At 34.1% G+C, this 17,386-nt stretch overlaps 2 protein-coding genes across 7 annotated transcripts in view; one reads left to right on the top strand and one right to left on the bottom strand.

The window, feature by feature from the left end:
• The window catches only part of TRAPPC13 (trafficking protein particle complex subunit 13), a 33,696-nt gene extending 20,246 nt beyond the window's left edge, over positions 1-13,450 (top strand). For 2 of the 5 annotated variants that reach the window (XM_046671855.1, XM_046671851.1), the window contains 7 exons: positions 1,035-1,079; positions 4,485-4,502; positions 6,399-6,532; positions 7,988-8,186; positions 9,347-9,447; positions 11,731-11,881; positions 12,007-13,450. In XM_046671855.1, the coding sequence (XP_046527811.1) occupies positions 1,035-1,079; positions 4,485-4,502; positions 6,399-6,532; positions 7,988-8,186; positions 9,347-9,447; positions 11,731-11,881; positions 12,007-12,114 (756 nt within the window). In that variant the 3' untranslated portion in view covers positions 12,115-13,450. The remainder of the gene's footprint in view (positions 1-1,034; positions 1,080-4,484; positions 4,503-6,398; positions 6,533-7,987; positions 8,187-9,346; positions 9,448-11,730; positions 11,882-12,006) is intronic. The other 3 variants (XM_046671852.1, XM_046671853.1, XM_046671854.1) reach the window with 3 other exon arrangements.
• SGTB (small glutamine rich tetratricopeptide repeat co-chaperone beta) overlaps positions 12,651-17,386 on the bottom strand; it is a 51,935-nt gene continuing 47,199 nt past the window's right edge. For both annotated transcript variants that reach the window (XM_046671858.1, XM_046671856.1), the window contains exon 11: positions 12,651-16,719. In XM_046671858.1, coding sequence (XP_046527814.1) covers positions 16,608-16,719 — 112 coding nt within the window. In that variant the 3' untranslated portion in view covers positions 12,651-16,607. The remainder of the gene's footprint in view (positions 16,720-17,386) is intronic.

Here is a 17,386-nt window from a genome sequence, read left to right as displayed (position 1 = left end):
TCCTCTTTTTGCTTGAGGAAAATTGTCTCTGAGGAACATCTGTGCCAATCTTCCTCTATTTTGTACGTGGAATGCCACCACAGCATGGCTTGATGAGCGTGTGGTGTAGGTCCATGCCTGGGATCCAAACCCGTGAACCCCAGGCCACCGAAGCAGATCACATGAACTTAACCACTGTGCCACCAGGCCAGCCCCTCTCTTGAAGATTTTTATCCAAAAAAGTAATTATTTTTGTTTTCATGCTTGACAAAACACACAAGAATCTAGAAGAGGGATAAAATGAGTGTAAAATCCAGATAAAATAAGTGTAAATAATATCAAATTTCTAAAGAAATATTTAAATGAGAGATTGTTGACTTGGGCTAAGTGGTCTAAGCTTCTTTCAGGTATTCCATGAGTCACTGGAATTGTAGGTTGAATTTTATATTTATATACAATTTTCAAAGTCCATGATCAAAAACAGTCAAAACCCACTGGTTTAACACATGTATGTGTATGGGTGGGGAGATGAGATGACCATAGATATCTATATAAATATGGATCTGTATATGATGTTATATAGATTTTTCATTCCTCTGTTTGTTAGTAGAAGAAAAAGTGCTATCAATGGGAAAAAAGATTTTGCTGTTGCTTGGCTGCATCACTCATTTGTTTCAAGTTTCACATGCTAAGGAAAATAGAAGGTTCGATTGCTTATTTTGATAAGCATTTTTGGTGAAATATATAAATAGAAAAATACATAAAATATGTGTGTTCAGTTTAGCAAAATATTCTGAAGTAAACATCCAGGTAACTCATGTAACTATCTATCACCCAGTGAGGAAATGATGGCTGCCTTTTCAAAAATAGACTGGGGATTGTTGTTTCTTTTTTTGTTTTTGCAAGAGTATTGCATACTTGTTAGAAAAGTCTTTTAGAATTAAAATTGGAAAATGCCTTTGACAAATTTAAACACTACGATTTAAAACAAACGAGAAAAAATAAATGGTCAAATGATAAGAATCTCCTCTGATTGATATGCTTTATTCAACTAGGTTCTCAAACCACTGGATGTGAAAACCAAATTTTACAATGCAGAGGTAAGTGTTGGGCACTTAATGTGATTTCAGATTATTGTTTTAAGTTCTTATTTGACTAAAATTCTGATGTATTACATTTCTTTTCATATTGAAGTAAATTGCTGATATGACTGCAAATATCTTGTGAAAAATGAGCATAAAGTTCAAAGTGAATAATTTTATTGTAGATCTCTTTTAATCTACTGTTTTCTACTTACATGAAATCATTATGCCTTGATTTTTATTCTCGTTAATTTTGTGAGGCTTTCACCCCCTTTAATTAAATGATTGCCATATATTCCATTTAATGGTTGTTGCTACTGTCTAAAAACATTAGCAACCTGTTAAATATTTACAATGTGGTTCTGACATTACAAAAATTGAAGTAGTAGGGGCAGGCCTGGTGGGGTAGTGGTTAAGTTCTTGTGCTCCACTTCAGTGGCCCAGGGTTCACAGGTTCAGATCCCAGGCGTGGACCTAGCACTGCTCATCAAGCAATGCTGTAGCAGCATCCCACATAAAACAGAGGAAGATTGGCACAGGTGTTAGCTCAGCGACAGTTTTCCTCAAGCAAAAAGAGGAAGATTGGCAACAGATGTTAGCTCAGGACCAATCTTCCTAAAAAAAAAGAAAAAGAATTGAAGTAGTGGATCTAACCCTACAAAAAAGAGTTAATGTTCACATGGAAAAACAAGGAGAAGCAAAGCTCAGCACATTAAATTCTTTATCCTGGGAAGTCAATATGCCAGCCAGAGTTAGGATGCTGAGTTTGGTGAATGGCTTGAAATGTTCGTTGGGAGAACGAAGTTTGGAAAAATATAGAAAGAAGTAACTTTTACAATAGAGGGTAATCTATATTCTAGCCTAACAAAAGAGATAAAATAAAATTTGCCATAGGAGAAAGGTTTTATTGCTTGGATTTCTTTTACAAAATTCTATTTTATCCTGGCTTCTAGAGCTTCAGAAAAAGCAAATTTCCTAATGGGCCCCTGATCTCTCAAAAATCATGTGTTTTGTACCACAGTGATAAATTCAAAGATGTTCAAATATAGTATTTGAGATGAAAATTATATCTTTATTACTCTAAAACCAGATGATTAGAGATTTGCAGTCACATGTCAAAGTCGATATATATTTTTACCATCAGCATCTGAGTTTTTATTGAGTATAAAGTTTATACTGCAGCTGGGCATAAGATGTCTAAGATAAGGAAACTGACCTGCTGTACAGACCTACTAGGAGAAAAGAAAAAAGTGCATAAAATTAAAAAACTACCCAGTATAGTATATAGTGAATCTAAAGAGAATGCTATAAAAAGATGTGCTACAGGAACTGTGGGCATGAGATTGTGGAGTAGTCTGAAGAAGCTTCATGGAAGAGGAGGGGAACTGGAGCAGAGTCTAGAAGGAATGGATGTTGCAAAGATCAGTGTCAGAAGAGTGAAGGCATTCCAAGCAGAGTTACAAATGCACATGGAATATTGAGCACATAATGAAGAGCAGGCATATTTGATGGAAGGGTACAGTCTCATCAAGGGCATTACTAGATGTTTAAAGAGTTGACATGTCTTTTAGAGGGTAGAGGAGTTTGGATGCTACATATTTGTTCCACCTTTTTTGTTATTAATTGTGTACTGTTGATAAATTACAGCTATTCAGCTTGGTAAATTTTAAATAGTCTTAATTTATCATTTTGCTGAGAAAGATTCATTCATAGTATCAGGGGAGATTGGTAGCCATTCTCTTGGAATAGCTATGTTGGAAAATTAAAAACAAGTAGGGCTGGAGGTGGCTCTTTTTTGGTATAATTGGCTCCTAGGAAGGCACATATTAAGCTATTTTAGGTTTTCTTTGTTGAAAATGTGGTGGTACATTAAGATAATTGTCAAGTAGTTTTATAACACTAATATTCAGAATGATTTGCCGACAGTTTTTTAAATTGCTAGCTATTCCATAAATAATATTATAGAACTTACGTACTTTCCAAAAAGAAAGAAAAAAAACCCCACAATTCCACCACACCAACAGGTAGTTGATTTTTCATTAATCCATATTCTCTTTGTCTTTACTCATTTCTATGTAATGTTCTGTTTTTATAATCATAGCAACAATTTTGTTTGTTGCCTTTTTTAGTTAACGTTATAGATAGACATAATATTTAAACTTTGCCAACAAACTTAAGCAAAAAAAATTTTAGTAAAATTCTGAACTTTTGAAAATAGGCATCTCTTTAAAAACCAAGAGTGAACAAATAGCATTTAGGATCTGTTGAAGATATTTGGTCTTACCTATTAGGCAAGCAAATACTCCTCGGCCTGTAGCACGAATTTCTAACTAGGAAATTCAGGTAGATTGTCGGAATTAGTAAACCACACTAATATCGGTAGATGATATTTATTACTCTGTACCATAGTCCTTACACAACAATTATTATTGGCCCTACATTTGTCTCAGATACATGTTTTTTATGCTGTTTCTAACAATTCTAATAATATGCAAATCACCTAAAGTAAAACAAGTTTCATGAGAAACTTTGTTGTAGTCTTCTAGAATAGGAAAGCCTTGCAAGAAGTTTGGTTACAGTAGAAGCTAGTATTCAAACACTTGGTCACCTGCTGATTACAGAGCTCCCTCCATGCCAGGTACTGAAGAGAAATAAATGTAAACTGCACATCTTCCCACTCGTCAAGGAACTTAGATCTAGTGGAGACTGACGTGGCACAGCTGCAGGGTAAGCAGCTCTCCCGTCCAGAGGAGGAAGGGTGCTTATACTCTGGGAACATAAAGAGGCAAAAACATTTCCAGCTGTGTGTTTGACAAAAGCGGTGACATTTGAAATGGCCTTTGATGAATAAGTAGCTTTAGAAATATATATATGGAAAAAAGACTATGAAATCCATTAACAAAAGGAGAATAAAGTCTCAATTGTCTGAAGTGGTCTAATGCAGCATTCCCCTGAAGTGTGATCCGTAGAACTCTCATCATCCAAGATGCTCCTTGAAAAGCATGCCATTATTAGATAAATTTAAGAGAAGCTATACAGTATAAATCTATACTGAATGTGGAGGATAGTAATTTCCATCCTAAGCAATCTATGAAGAATTACAACGTAGGTAACGCATTCATAGAATAGAAAGGCGTGGGATGCCCCTCTCCCTCCAGGATGTGCCCTTGAGTATTTGCTCCTGTTTAAGTATTCACCTGTAGTGTTCTTTGCTATTCATTTAACCCTAGCAGTTTCACCTTTTTAGAAGAATGATTTGTCATATTTCTTTATGTTGCCTTCTGTTTACTTTCTTGTTTTACTAATGCTGTCTTGTTTAGTAAATTAAAAAAAAATGCAGAAATGCATTTTATTTTAAAGTTAGTTAATCTTTTTCTTTAACATTTAATTCTGATTTTTCTAATTTTTCTTTTTTTCCATTAGAGTGACCTCAATTCTGTGGTAATTTGATTTTTTATTATAAATTTATATGCTTTTCTTACTCACTACTTTTTGACTCTGCGTAATTAATCTCTCTTTACAAAACATAGTGGAAAAACAAAGTTAGTTGTGACTACTACCCTTGTGACTTCAAAAAGATTTATATAATTTGTTAGTGCTTTTAATATTATAATTGATTCTTATTCTTTGGGGAATAATTAGATCAGTGATTAAATTGTCATATTGAAATAATTATATTCTTATTTTTAGGGTTTTTCCTTTAGGTATTTTTTAAAAGAGGCATGTTAACTTTTTTAAAAATAGCCTTGAGATTTTCAACATCTTAATATAAAATACCCTATTATACTTCAATTCTCTGAATAAAGTATCCGGTTGAAATTCATCTTCAATGCACAATGGTTTTAGTTTCAAGTCTGGGTCACGTAAAGATGGCCCTTTGACAACTGTAAACAGAAGAAAATCAAATCTTTCCAAGTTGACCAAAATCATATTTTCAAAATTTTATTTAATGTAAGCAGCACACAACATACATCAGTTGCCTTAGCACCGAATTCTTATCTTAATTTTTCAAATGTCAAATTATAGTAACTGTTCAAACTAACTTAATTTTCCATTATGCTGCTTGTTTTTCTTTCATTTTATCTAAGCTCTTCCTAAATTTATGCAGAAAATTGCATTTTTAAATTGGAAATGTGGGTCTGTGGTTATGTTTTTTAAAGCAATGGATTGATGGGATATATTTACTTTTTTTTTTAAAGAAAAAGTAACAGAATAATGCCTCTAAATTGGACATTCTTTTAAATTGTTAAGTCATTGTATTTCTATTTTCATTTGAGCACATGTGCCAAGGACTAGAATCTGTTTTACTTTAGATAATAGTACATTAAATTATAACTTCATCATTATATTTTTTGCAATTGATTTCCATTTTCCTGGATTTAGTGTTAAAAAAAGGTCATAAGTACCAAATTTTTTTGGTCATAGTTTATTTTGTTTTATTTCTATATATATTACTATGAAACTTTTGAACAAAATAATTCTTGAATATCCTTCACATGTTATTTTTCATATAGGTTTGTTTCAAAAATGAACCAAGTTGTCTGTTATCTTTCAATTACACTTACACAAAAAAATACCCAAATAGTGTCAAAAGAAGGATGTTTAGCATAAATAATCAGGGAATTAAAAATTTACATAAAAGTATGTATTTAAATTACCCATTGATTAAAGTACCGCTAAACAGCATTAGTTTTCAAATCTGTCACTAAGGCTACAAATATCTTTTGTTTGATTTAAAAGCTCTAAGATTGTCAGGTATAATTCACATTTTTTTAGCCCTAAATAAAATTTAAAATGAACCAAGAAATCACTAATGACCACTAACAAATTGCTTTAATTAAAAAGTTAAGTCCTATAAGATTATTCACTGTACTAGTGGTCCCTGTACTGGCTAAATTGAAGTAATATGACAACTGAAGTTATATTATGCTGGAATATAATGAATGCCTAATTCTTTGATCACTGAAATGATAGGTGGACAGGTATTTTCATCATAGTAAATCACATTTTAACGTGTTAATGACTTACTAGAAAGTTTAGGATATTTGTGAATGAAATTCCAGTTAAATAAATATTTTTGGATGTTAATACAAAAAATATTGTAGTTATCCCTCATCCATTGTTTAACAAGGTATCAGTTGACTAACACTTGACTTTCCCCGTTAATTACATTAGGATGAAGATTTCTTTTCTTGATTAATTATAACTTTGATTTGCAGGCATGAACTAATCACATTTGTGGTTAATATTTTTTCTTCATATAGATCAGATGTTTTTGTTGAAGTAAAGATTTTAAATATTATCACACTTTGGTGGATATTTTTTTCATATCCTCAGACTGATGAAGTGTTTCTGGAAGCCCAGATTCAGAATATTACAACCTCACCCATGTTTATGGAGAAAGTTTCATTGGAGCCATCTATAATGTATAATGTAGCAGAATTAAATTCAGTCAACCAAGCTGGAGAATGGTAAATATGAATTATGAAGCATTTGTTCTTATTTTGAAAGATATGAACTTTTCTAACATCCATTACTCTTGCATGGTTTATAATTTTTTTAAATTAATAGACCTTATTTTTTTAAAGAAGTTTTATGCTCACAGAAAAATTGATCAGAAAGTGCAGAGTTCCCACATGCCCCCCTCCCCACTTAATTGTTTACATCTTGATTTAATGTGACACATTTGTTACAATTGATGAACTAATCTTGATACTTATTATTAACTAAAGTCCCTAGTTTCCATTAGGGTTCACTCTTTCTGTTGTGTGGTCTATGAGCTTTGACAAACGTAATGCTATGTAGCCCCCATTACTGCATTATCCAGCATAGTTTCATTGCCCTGAAAATCTTCTGTGCTCCGCCTGTTCATCCCTCCCTCCTAGCTACTTGCATTTTATCTTTCGCTGTTTGAAGCACTTGTTCTTTTAATTTTCATGATAATTCAGTTTCATCCTTATCCTGCAAATGATAAAACTGAGACACACGACGGGATGATGGAGAAGTTAGAAAGGCAAAGGGTGAGGGTGAGTTTTAAAAAGAAATATTCTCTCAACATCAAAAGGAGTAGATATAGGAATAGATGATCTAATTTTCTGTGAAAATGAACTTCAGTCATGTATCACTTAACAATGGAGATACATTCTGAGAAATGTGTCATTAGGCAATTTCGGCATCATGTGAACATCAGAGTGTTCTTACACAAACCTAGATGGTATAGCCTACTGCACCCCTTGGCTAGATGGTATTAATCTTATTTGACTACTGTGGTATATGTGATCCGTTATTGACCAAAATGTTGTATCTGGTGCATGACTGTTCATATGTCTTTCTATAGGTAATTTAAAAGAATAATAAATAAATGTAAGGTTGACATTAATATGGATAAGAAGGTAATAGCTAGAGAAAATATCTAATTTTCTTAATCAAGAATGAAAAGTTTACTTTTATCTTATTATGGTGGTTAAACACAAAAATGTTTGTAGCCTCCCATAGCCCCACTAATGAAAACAATCATTTTCCATTCTTTTTCTGGTCTTCTAGTTCATTTTAAAAATGATTATTTGGTTTAGAATGGTATATTCCCTCTTATTCTAAACTATTTGATAATTTTAGAGAAAAGAAGACACTTAAGGTTCTGATTTCTATTGCATTTTTTCAGTTACTTGATGCATGTCCAATGTTTTAGGTAATACATTGCATTCTATTATAAAAAACCTCTAGATTTTCCGTATCAACTGGAAAAAATTAAGGAAAAGTAATCCTCTCAGTACAAGTCCTTTTCATTTGTATTGAAACCACTGACCTGTTCTAGATCTTTGGGATGGTAAATAATTCAGTTCCTGTCCAAAGTAACAATCACAGCCATGGTTTTTCTTCTAAAAGAATCTAGAGAATTTTCTCCATCTCTATCTCCAATCCCTCAGTGTAACTACGTTTGGGTCAAGAGCATATTTGCAGCCAATGGATACACGCCAGTACTTGTACTGCCTAAAGCCCAAGAAGGAGTTTGCAGAAAAAGCAGGCATCATTAAGGGAGTAACAGTAATTGGAAAATTGGATATAGTGTGGAAAACAAATCTAGGTGAAAGGGGAAGATTACAGACCAGCCAACTTCAAAGAATGGTGAGTCTGGAAAAAACATCAGTGGGGATTCTGGTACATAAGGGGCAGATAGTGGGAACAACTCAAATTTCCCTAGATCTATCATTAAAAATCAGAGCACTATAAAAGGCATTAATATTGCTAGAGAACAAGATAAAACACTAATAATTTCACTGATCTCTAGGTAGAAAATTGGTTTCGAGATGAATGAAAAATACTCAAATGTTAATTTCACTGTAATACATGGTTTTTTACTTTACCAAACAGTAATTAAAATATGTGATTATCAGTTGTTCCCTCCTATGGTAATTCATGCTTACTGTTCATCTGACTTCTATTACATGAAGTTTTTTTTTTTTTTTTGAAATGTCCTGAAACTTTTGGACTTACTACATTCACCTACTTGGTTCATGCCTTTTTTTAAGATATTTAAAATCTGAGTCATCTGAAACTCAGAAAGTGAGTCCCACTAACATTATCTTGTAAGCATTGGTTGGATACTTTACCTAATTTCTGCTCTGAGAGTAGATAGTTACCAGTGTTCTTTTCCTTGTGTTAGTTGGGATATGCTACAGAATCCTCCCTTTATGCTAAATACTACCTATTGTGATATATTCTAAAATTTACTTTTCTTCTACTATTTGAGGTAATAATCGGGAAAAAAAGGATTATCACTGGGCCTATTTTAAAATATAGCAATTAGCTATCATCCTGCCATGGCATGTTCCAAGCTTTGATGTTTCTGTGCTTTGTCCCTGCCCGTGTGTCTTGTGAACAGACATGATTTTCTTCCTGGATCGTATCGAAGTGCTCTTCCTTTTTCTATCTAGGCAGTAACCTTACCTATTTAGAGTTATGTAGTATAAGCTATAGTATCTTTGGAAAGCATTCCTTTAAGATCAGAGCCCCTGAAATTTCTTTGCTATTTACCTATGAGATTCATTTTAACTCTGCTAAACATGGGGTAATTATAGCAAAAACAGTTAGGGTTTCTAGTGCTGTTCCACAGGTAGTAGCAGCCAAACAAGTTAGAATAAAGAAGAGTACAATGACTGAGAAGTATTTCCTTAGAACATCAGCTTGGAAACCCAACTATTGGGTGGATGTGTTGGCGTGATCCCTTCATTAAAATGGAAAGGTTTTGTGGTAGATGTATGTTAACTGTGTTGCTTTTCTTTTAGGCTCCAGGCTATGGAGATGTTAGGTTGTCTTTGGAGGCAATCCCAGATACCGTAAACCTAGAAGAACCTTTTCATATTACCTGTAAAATAACAAACTGCAGGTAATGCCAATGTTTGTGGATGGATGTTCTTTCCCCTTCACCTACCTAAAAGAGAATTTTAAAATCTTTTAAATATGCTATCTCCTTTTAAGTTTCCTCTTACCATATAGCCTTCTCCGAATACTGTAAAGGTCTTCATCTGGTAGCTGTACGTTATGTATTTTTGAGGTCCTGCTATATGAGGCATGTTCTGTATCTTATTTCATTCATGCATAATACTCTGAGGTAGGTATTTCTGTGCAAGAGAATGCCAACTCAGAGGTGTAAGTAACTTTATTCATGCTCAGAGAGCTGGAAAAGATGGCACCAGCATTTGAAACCAGGTATATTTGACTTCAAAGTCCATGTTCTTTTCATTGTTTACACATCCTTCATATTTTAGATTATGAAAGCTTGACCTAGTAGGTTCTTCTAGAATAATACATTATACATTTAATGTAATAAGATAGATTTTTCTGAGCCATAATAAGATAGATTTTTCTGAGCCATACTTATACCTGTGCTGTATCTTTAGTATTACAAAAGTAAAAATTGGTTGTGAATTTAATATAAATGATAATCAGATTGGAAAACAGGCCTTTGATAAAAAGGAGAGCATAATCTAGCTATTGGGAAGCAAAGAGCCTGGGGCTTTGAAGCCAGAAAAACCTAGGATTAAATTCTAGTCCTATCACCTACTACTTGCATTATTACTTGGTATGTATTATTAGTTGGGGCACTTTGATAATATGGCAGTGATGAATCCCAGTCCTTCTAAAGTGAATGTATAATCCTTTTTAATTCCATACCCATTCCAGCTTTATGATATGAGGGAAATAGGAAATATTCATCCTTCAAAATTACAAAAATACTTACTTTCCCCTATGACGTTATCTACACTCTCCCATGCAGAATCATCCTTTTCTCTGTCACAGCAAATTTGAGTACAGTTTTTAGTGACACTCGTATATCGCTATAATTATTAGTCTCTTCCTCAACTAGATGGTGAATTATTCAAGAGAAAGGGAACGTTTCTTACCCAGCATTGTAATGCAGTGCCAACCACATCATAGGAGCTCAGTAAACAACACACACAGGGTAAAGACCCTGTGCATATAGGGTATGCTTTTGAATTTTTTGTTTGTTTTGCGTTTTTCAAGGTATAGCAAATCAGTTATTACCAAATAACAGAGTACTGTAAAACATAAATTCAGTTTCTTTTGGTGTTCACTTTAACTTTTGGTGATTCATATGTTTTCTAAAAACCACTTGTTTCTTAGATCTTCTGTTTCCTCATCTATAAAAATGGGATTCACCCCCCCCCCACACACACACACAGATACATTCAATATACACTTACTGGATGTTTGTGAAATTTAATGAGAAAATTCATGTAGTGCTTCTAACCTGGTCTGTGGCACATACCATGCTATGTTTTTCAGATGTTTGTTGGGGACACAGAGACATATAAAGGCTAATTATCATTAAATCAATATGTCTAAAAATCAGAATTTCAAATGTTTTTTGGGGACACAGAGACATAGAAAAGCTAATTATCAAATCAATATATCTAAAAATCGAATTAAAATTTAAGTATTTTAAAATATGGAGCCAACTACGAGAAAAAAAGCTGAAAGAGTTGAAAGTAGTCATGAATGGTGGTAGAGTAGGAGACTATTTTTCATTATGAGTCTTTTGGTTATTTTTTTTAAAAAAACAATGTGCATGCTTTCATTAACAGTTTTTTTTTTAACATGTTTAAGCTGAACTGGTAATATCAATTATAAACAGAAGTAGTCTTTTCATGTTAATAGTGAACAAACATGAATAGTATTTACTTCTTAAAAATCTTGTCAGTCATTTTCTGTCTTATCTGCACGGTAAAAGAACGTAGATTAAACGGCAAAAGCACTGGACCGGACTCAGTTTATCTTTTTCTTTCTGCAGACTACCTAACAGATAGGAAGGATACATAGCAACAAGATTAGACACAGATATCTGGAAGTGTCCCAGAGAAATGGCAAGGCTGTTAACAGATCAATACAATGAGAACACAGCCAGTGTTCAATAATAGAATCAGAAGGCTACATCCAGAAAGGCAGCTTAGTCTCAGTGCCACTTTAAACCCTGAAAGATGCCGTGTCCTTCCATTTTCCTGATTCTCTCTTAAGTGAAATAAAAATTTCATTTCTCCTGGTTTTTATTCTCCTGGACATCCAGAAAACAAATTCACTGGCAATAGTGGAAGAAATAGTAGCTCTGGGAAAAGAACAAGGTTTATTCCTGTTTTTCTGATTCCTCCAGCAGTGAAAGGACTATGGATCTGGTTTTGGAAATGTGCAATACCAGTTCCATCCACTGGTGTGGTATTTCCGGAAGACAGCTCGGAAAGCTGCATCCCAGTTCCTCTCTCTGCCTTGCCCTTACTCTGCTGTCTTCAGTCCAGGGACTGCAGGTTCGCTCTCTTTGTACTAATTTCAGTATTGGGGGGATATGAACCCATAGTCATTTATTATATCTCTGTTTTGTCTGGTAATTACCGATGAATGAAAACGTAGGCCTCTATCTTTCTCTCAATAGAGCGTCTCCGGCTTAAGACTTACAGACACATTCTTAAAGAGAACATATGAATATGATGACATCGCACAAGTCTGTGTGGTATCTTCAGCCGTTAAAGTGGAAAGCTGAAGAAAATTTCCGATATTATGCTTTTCGTTGAGTTTCACAGAACTTTCTGTATTTTTGTCGCCTTTGTAAAATGATCAACAGCAAAGATAAGTTTCTATTATTTAAATTTCTTTCCTGGAAAACAGTTTAAATATTTCTTTTGAAAAGAACCATCTATTGATATTATCTTCAGTTTTATGCTAAATGGACATTTGTACATTTTCTACACATTATCCTATTTTGTTTCATTTTAGATGAGCATTGGACTTCATTCTCCAAAAGCTCTATATTTGAGGCCATTTGTTCCTAGCAAATATCTAGAACAGAGGTCAGCAAACTTTTTATGTGAAGGGCCAGATACTGAATATTTTAGGCTTTGCAGCCCCTATGGTTTCTATTGAAATGACTCAACTCTGCTGTTGTAGTGTGAGAGCAGCCAGCAGGCTCAAAGAGCACAGCGGTATGTACAAAGACAGGCAGCTGGCCAGAGTGGGCTTGCAGGCCGTAGTTTGCTGCCCTCAATCTAGAAGATACAGCTGTTTCTTAGAATTCTTCTAATTATTTAGAAATATTTCAGTTAACCCCACTTTTTTTCCTAGCACCTCAGTCAACAGAAAAAGTTTGTTTAAAACATCTGGGGTATTCTTCGTGTAGCCTTGTATTTGCTAACACAGTATGAGTTTTTCTAGTTGTTTTCAAAATTATTGTATTGGTATATATCTGTGTTTGTTTATAGACACAAACACACACGTCTAAGTTTTCAGTTACTAACAGCAGATTAGAATTGGTTTTATTTCTTAGATTGTTAATTATTTTGTTAACTCTTAATTAAGAAGGCTGATAATTTTCTAATTCTAAGCCAAAAAGTCTGGGCTATTTTCCCATTGAAAAATAATCCAATTATTTTCATAAGTATTTAAAGGATTTTCAGCTTCTGATATTTGATTTTGGACTCTCAATCATGTATTAAAATTATAAAACTTTCTATATCTGCATGTAGTCACACTAATTTACTTATGCCATGAACAAAACAGTGAGAAAGTTAAGATTGTTAACAACTTTGCAATATGAATATAATAAAAGTTTCAATATTTTGTCAGGAAAATAAAAGCTTATGCTGTTAAATAAAAAGTTATTTTGGTAAGTTGAAATTCAAGGATGTATATATAATTGCTTAAATGTAAGAGTGCATTAAGTCAAATACAAAAACTGGTTTTTCTTAAATGCATAATTATTTATTGCCATGACAAATTGTTTGGTCCAAAATGAAAGCTGTATTTAGAATGAGATCTCCCCCTTAAAGTGGAGTAGTAATTAATGAAATGTCTGTGCAAAATAAAGTGCAAGCAGTGTAAAATTGAAGTCTGTCTTTCTTCCAAAATGAGTGAGATTGACTAAATGATGAAATGAGACACTATAGCCACTGCACTGGGTCTTGTGATTGTTTTCCAAGCATCTTCTCTTGACTGAACCTTCTGTTTCACTTCGTTTCAAATTAAAAAAGTAACATATAATGGTCACTTGGAGTCTGCTAATATTAACTTGATTTAATTACAAAGTATCTTTTTAGAAGCAATAACCTAGACACATACTGTTCATACTTTAAGTAAAGGTTAGATAATGTCATCTTAAAAAGGATCTGTTTAAACAATATTATAAAAATTAGATAAACAATTTGGTACATTAAATGAAAAGGTCATTTGCATACAAAGGATATTTTAAGTTTTACATAGCATCATAACAGCTACAGCTACTACAGTGAAATATGGTTAATGGAAGTCAGTCATTCCTAAGTAGAATGTATATAAAGATTTACTTTAACGTCTTCTTGTTGCAAACAAGCAAAAATAATATTTGGGGCATTCCTTAGAATTTTAAGAGTAGCTAGCATAATCCAACTACACAAAACTTTTTTGAAATAGCTTGCAATGCAGTGATTCCAAAGTGATGAAAGTACTTAAAGAGCAAAAATGGCTTGAATAGAATGGAAATCCAGGTAAATGGACAGATATCATCTAAATTCAATTTGCTATGCGTGGTATATTAGCAAAGAAATAAATTAGAAAGGTAAAATGGAAGAAATACGTCAGTTCCCATTACTTCATGTAAAAAGAATGACTATCTTAACTACAGATGTTAACAAATCAAGACATTGTTGTAAAGTGTTTTTTCTTATAATATCTTTATCTTATTTTGGTATCAGAGTAAAGGGTAAATAAATTGAGATGGGAAGTGTTTCCTCCTTTTCTGTTTTCTGGAAGAGATGGTGTAGAATTGATATTGTTTCTCCCTTAAGTGTTTGGTAGAATTCATCATTGAAATTGTGTGGGCCCGTGGTTTCATTTTCTGGAGGATAATCTATTTCTTCAATGAGCCTTGGTAGTTTGTATCTTACAAGGAATTTGTTTCATCTAAGTTGTTAAATGTATATCCTAGAGCTGGTTATAGTATTTTCTGACTCTCCTTTTCCTGTTTACAGGGGCTGCAGTGACAGCCCCTCTCTCACTTTGGATCCTGTTGATTTGTATTTTCTCTTTTTCCTAGTCAGTCACCTAGAGGCTTACCAAGTTTACTAATCTGAAAGCGTTTTTAATGCATGCAAGATAGTTATGCCAGAATCTTTTTCTTACTCAACACTGGATAAGACTGACTAATTTTTAATTAAGGATCAATATTGCTTCTTTTTTTTTCATCATGGTCATCAGTTTCATGTGATTAGTTTGTACTTCATTCGTATAACACCTGAACACTAGGAGCTGAATTTAACTTCATGAAACATTAAGTTGGTTTTGACAGAATATAGGAAATTTAATTCAAAGGGTCTAAGATTTAAATCCTGCTCATCTCTGGCCAGAACTATAGGTTCATACAGGTCTTCTTTGTGGCCTGAGCCCAGGCAGTTAGGAATTTGCTGATCAAAATGAGAAGACATCTCTAATCTAGTGTTGCTCTAAATTAGAGTCCTTGGACCTACATCAGAACCACCTGGGGTGCTGTTTAAAATGGAGATTCCTGGGACTGATTACAGGACCGACTAAATAAAAATTAAGTGTGGCCCTGAATCTGCATTTTTAACCAATTCTACAGGTGATTCTTACAGTGAAAGTATAGAACCACTGTTCTAATCTCACAAAGGGAAAGAAAGGAAAAGGTGGTTTTTAAACTTGAAGATACTACGTAATTAGTCTTTTGAGGAGAACAGTTATATTAAGACCCTGATCATCATCAGTATTACTGATGTAATTTTATATTACTTTCTTTTCAGTTTTCTCTCACACTTGTGAAATCATTACGTCTGCCCAACTTTACCAATTTCATAATTAACAAACAAAAGAAATTCCAGTTGGAATTAGAACAGTCTCATCCATCACTATAGTTAGAGCCATGCCATTAATAACTAATGCCACTTCCCTCCACTAATATGTATTCTTCTAATTTCAATAAAGTATTTTAAGTCCCTGTTATGTTTAAGTTGCATCATATTACAGTTAAGCATAAAGGCTTTGACATGTCAAGCCAAATTATAGCAGAGGATTACATGAATAAGCAATGTTAGTGACAGATGCTTTTTGTAATCCATCAAATAATTACTAAGTTTAAAAAAAACAGTTTATAGGCACATAATTAAATGCCACTTAGAAAATCCTTAAGTTAAGGGCCAAGCCATTGGCTTATTTAAATATAGGTATATTTGAGAGTTTCCATGGTAACATCACCACTGGGGAAATTGTGCTAGTTAAATTCAATAGTTATACAACTGACCTAACCAGTACTGTTAAGGATTTCTAAATGTATTTTATTATGTACTTAGCGTAATTGGCCATGCTAATATTATCAATACCAAACTGCAGGCAAGATTAGTTAAGAACTATGCAGGAAACCTGAGCATCCTACCTTCACTTTCTATACATTCATAGCATCTATTTTTTCTTTTCAAAACAACAGCCCTTGCTCCAAATGCTGCTTTCCACCAGCTCTTAAGATTCCCAGTCACCCACCAGAACAAGCAGCATTAAATTTAGTACTGGCCTCTACGACATATGTTCATGACTGATGCGCTGTCAGAGCTGAGCCTAGATAGCAGATTTCTTCTCTCCAGACACTGCTCAGTGGCAAGTCTATATCTCCTAAACTAGCATGAGAAACCTTCCCTCTTGGTCATCTCCCCTTCAAAAAAGTTCGCTTAAGGGAATTTGGAGCCAGAGAACTCACCAATAAACAGCCTTACTGTTCAATAAACATACTCTGCTATTAAGTCTAATATACAAATATGATGATGATTTGAAAATGGAAGCCCCTGTGCAGTGCTATATTGGCACTTAACAAGACTACTGAACATTCGTTTACAAAGGAGTCATGTTATGTTCAAGTCTGTTTGTGATAAACCTATTGTCTAGACAGATTTATTCTTTAGGTTTTTTGTTTTTGTTTTTGTTTTTATTCTTGGCCACTATCTACAGCAAGCACTTCAGAGCCATCACCATTTACATTCTGGGCCAGGGTCCCTGGTCAAGTCAGGAATGTTCTTCAGTGCTGCTGCTGAACGATCTGCTCCGGATGTGATTTCTAAGTTGCTCTATAAGCTCAGGATTCTGTTGCTGTATCTGCTGAGCAAACTGCTGACCCCTATAGTAAAGAGACAAAGTGAATATGAAGGAGGGAATTTCCAGTCACACAGTGCCCATGCAAAAAGAACTGCAAAGGATGTGGGTACTACCCAAAGGGAATTTGTTCTATTAAAAACAAGGTTTTATGGGGCTGGCCCCATGGCCGAGTGGTTAAAAGTTCCACGCGCTCCACTTCAGTGGCCTGGGTTCGTGGGTTGGGACCCTGGGCACAGACCTACACCACTTGTCAAGCCATGCTGTGGCAGCAACCCACATAGAAAGTAGAGGACTACTGGCACAGATGTAGCTCAGGGCTAATCTTCCTTCAGCAGAAAAAGAGAAAGATTGGCAACAGATGTTAGCTCAGGGCTAATCTTCCTCAGCAGGGGGAAAAAAAAAAACAAGGTTTTAGAATCATAACTTTAGTACAGACAGGCGTCGCTTAACGACAGGGACGCATTCTGAAAAATGCATCATTAGGTGATTTTGTCCTTGTGTGAACATCATAGAGTGTACTTACACAAACCTGGATGGTATAGCCTACTACATACCTAGGCTATATGGTACTCTTCTCATGGGACCACCATCATATATGCAGTCCATTGTTGACTGAAAGGTCTTTAGGTGGCACATGACTGTTAACTGCAAGTTTACCAGTGTCTCCATATAGCATTGTTACAGTGCAG

The sequence above is a fragment of the Equus quagga genome, chromosome 9, assembly GCF_021613505.1.
Source record: "Equus quagga isolate Etosha38 chromosome 9, UCLA_HA_Equagga_1.0, whole genome shotgun sequence".
In the NCBI taxonomy this organism is placed as follows: Eukaryota; Metazoa; Chordata; class Mammalia; order Perissodactyla; family Equidae; genus Equus; species Equus quagga.
Note: the sequence above shows the minus strand (reverse complement) of the source record. Positions and strands in the feature narration are given on the sequence as shown.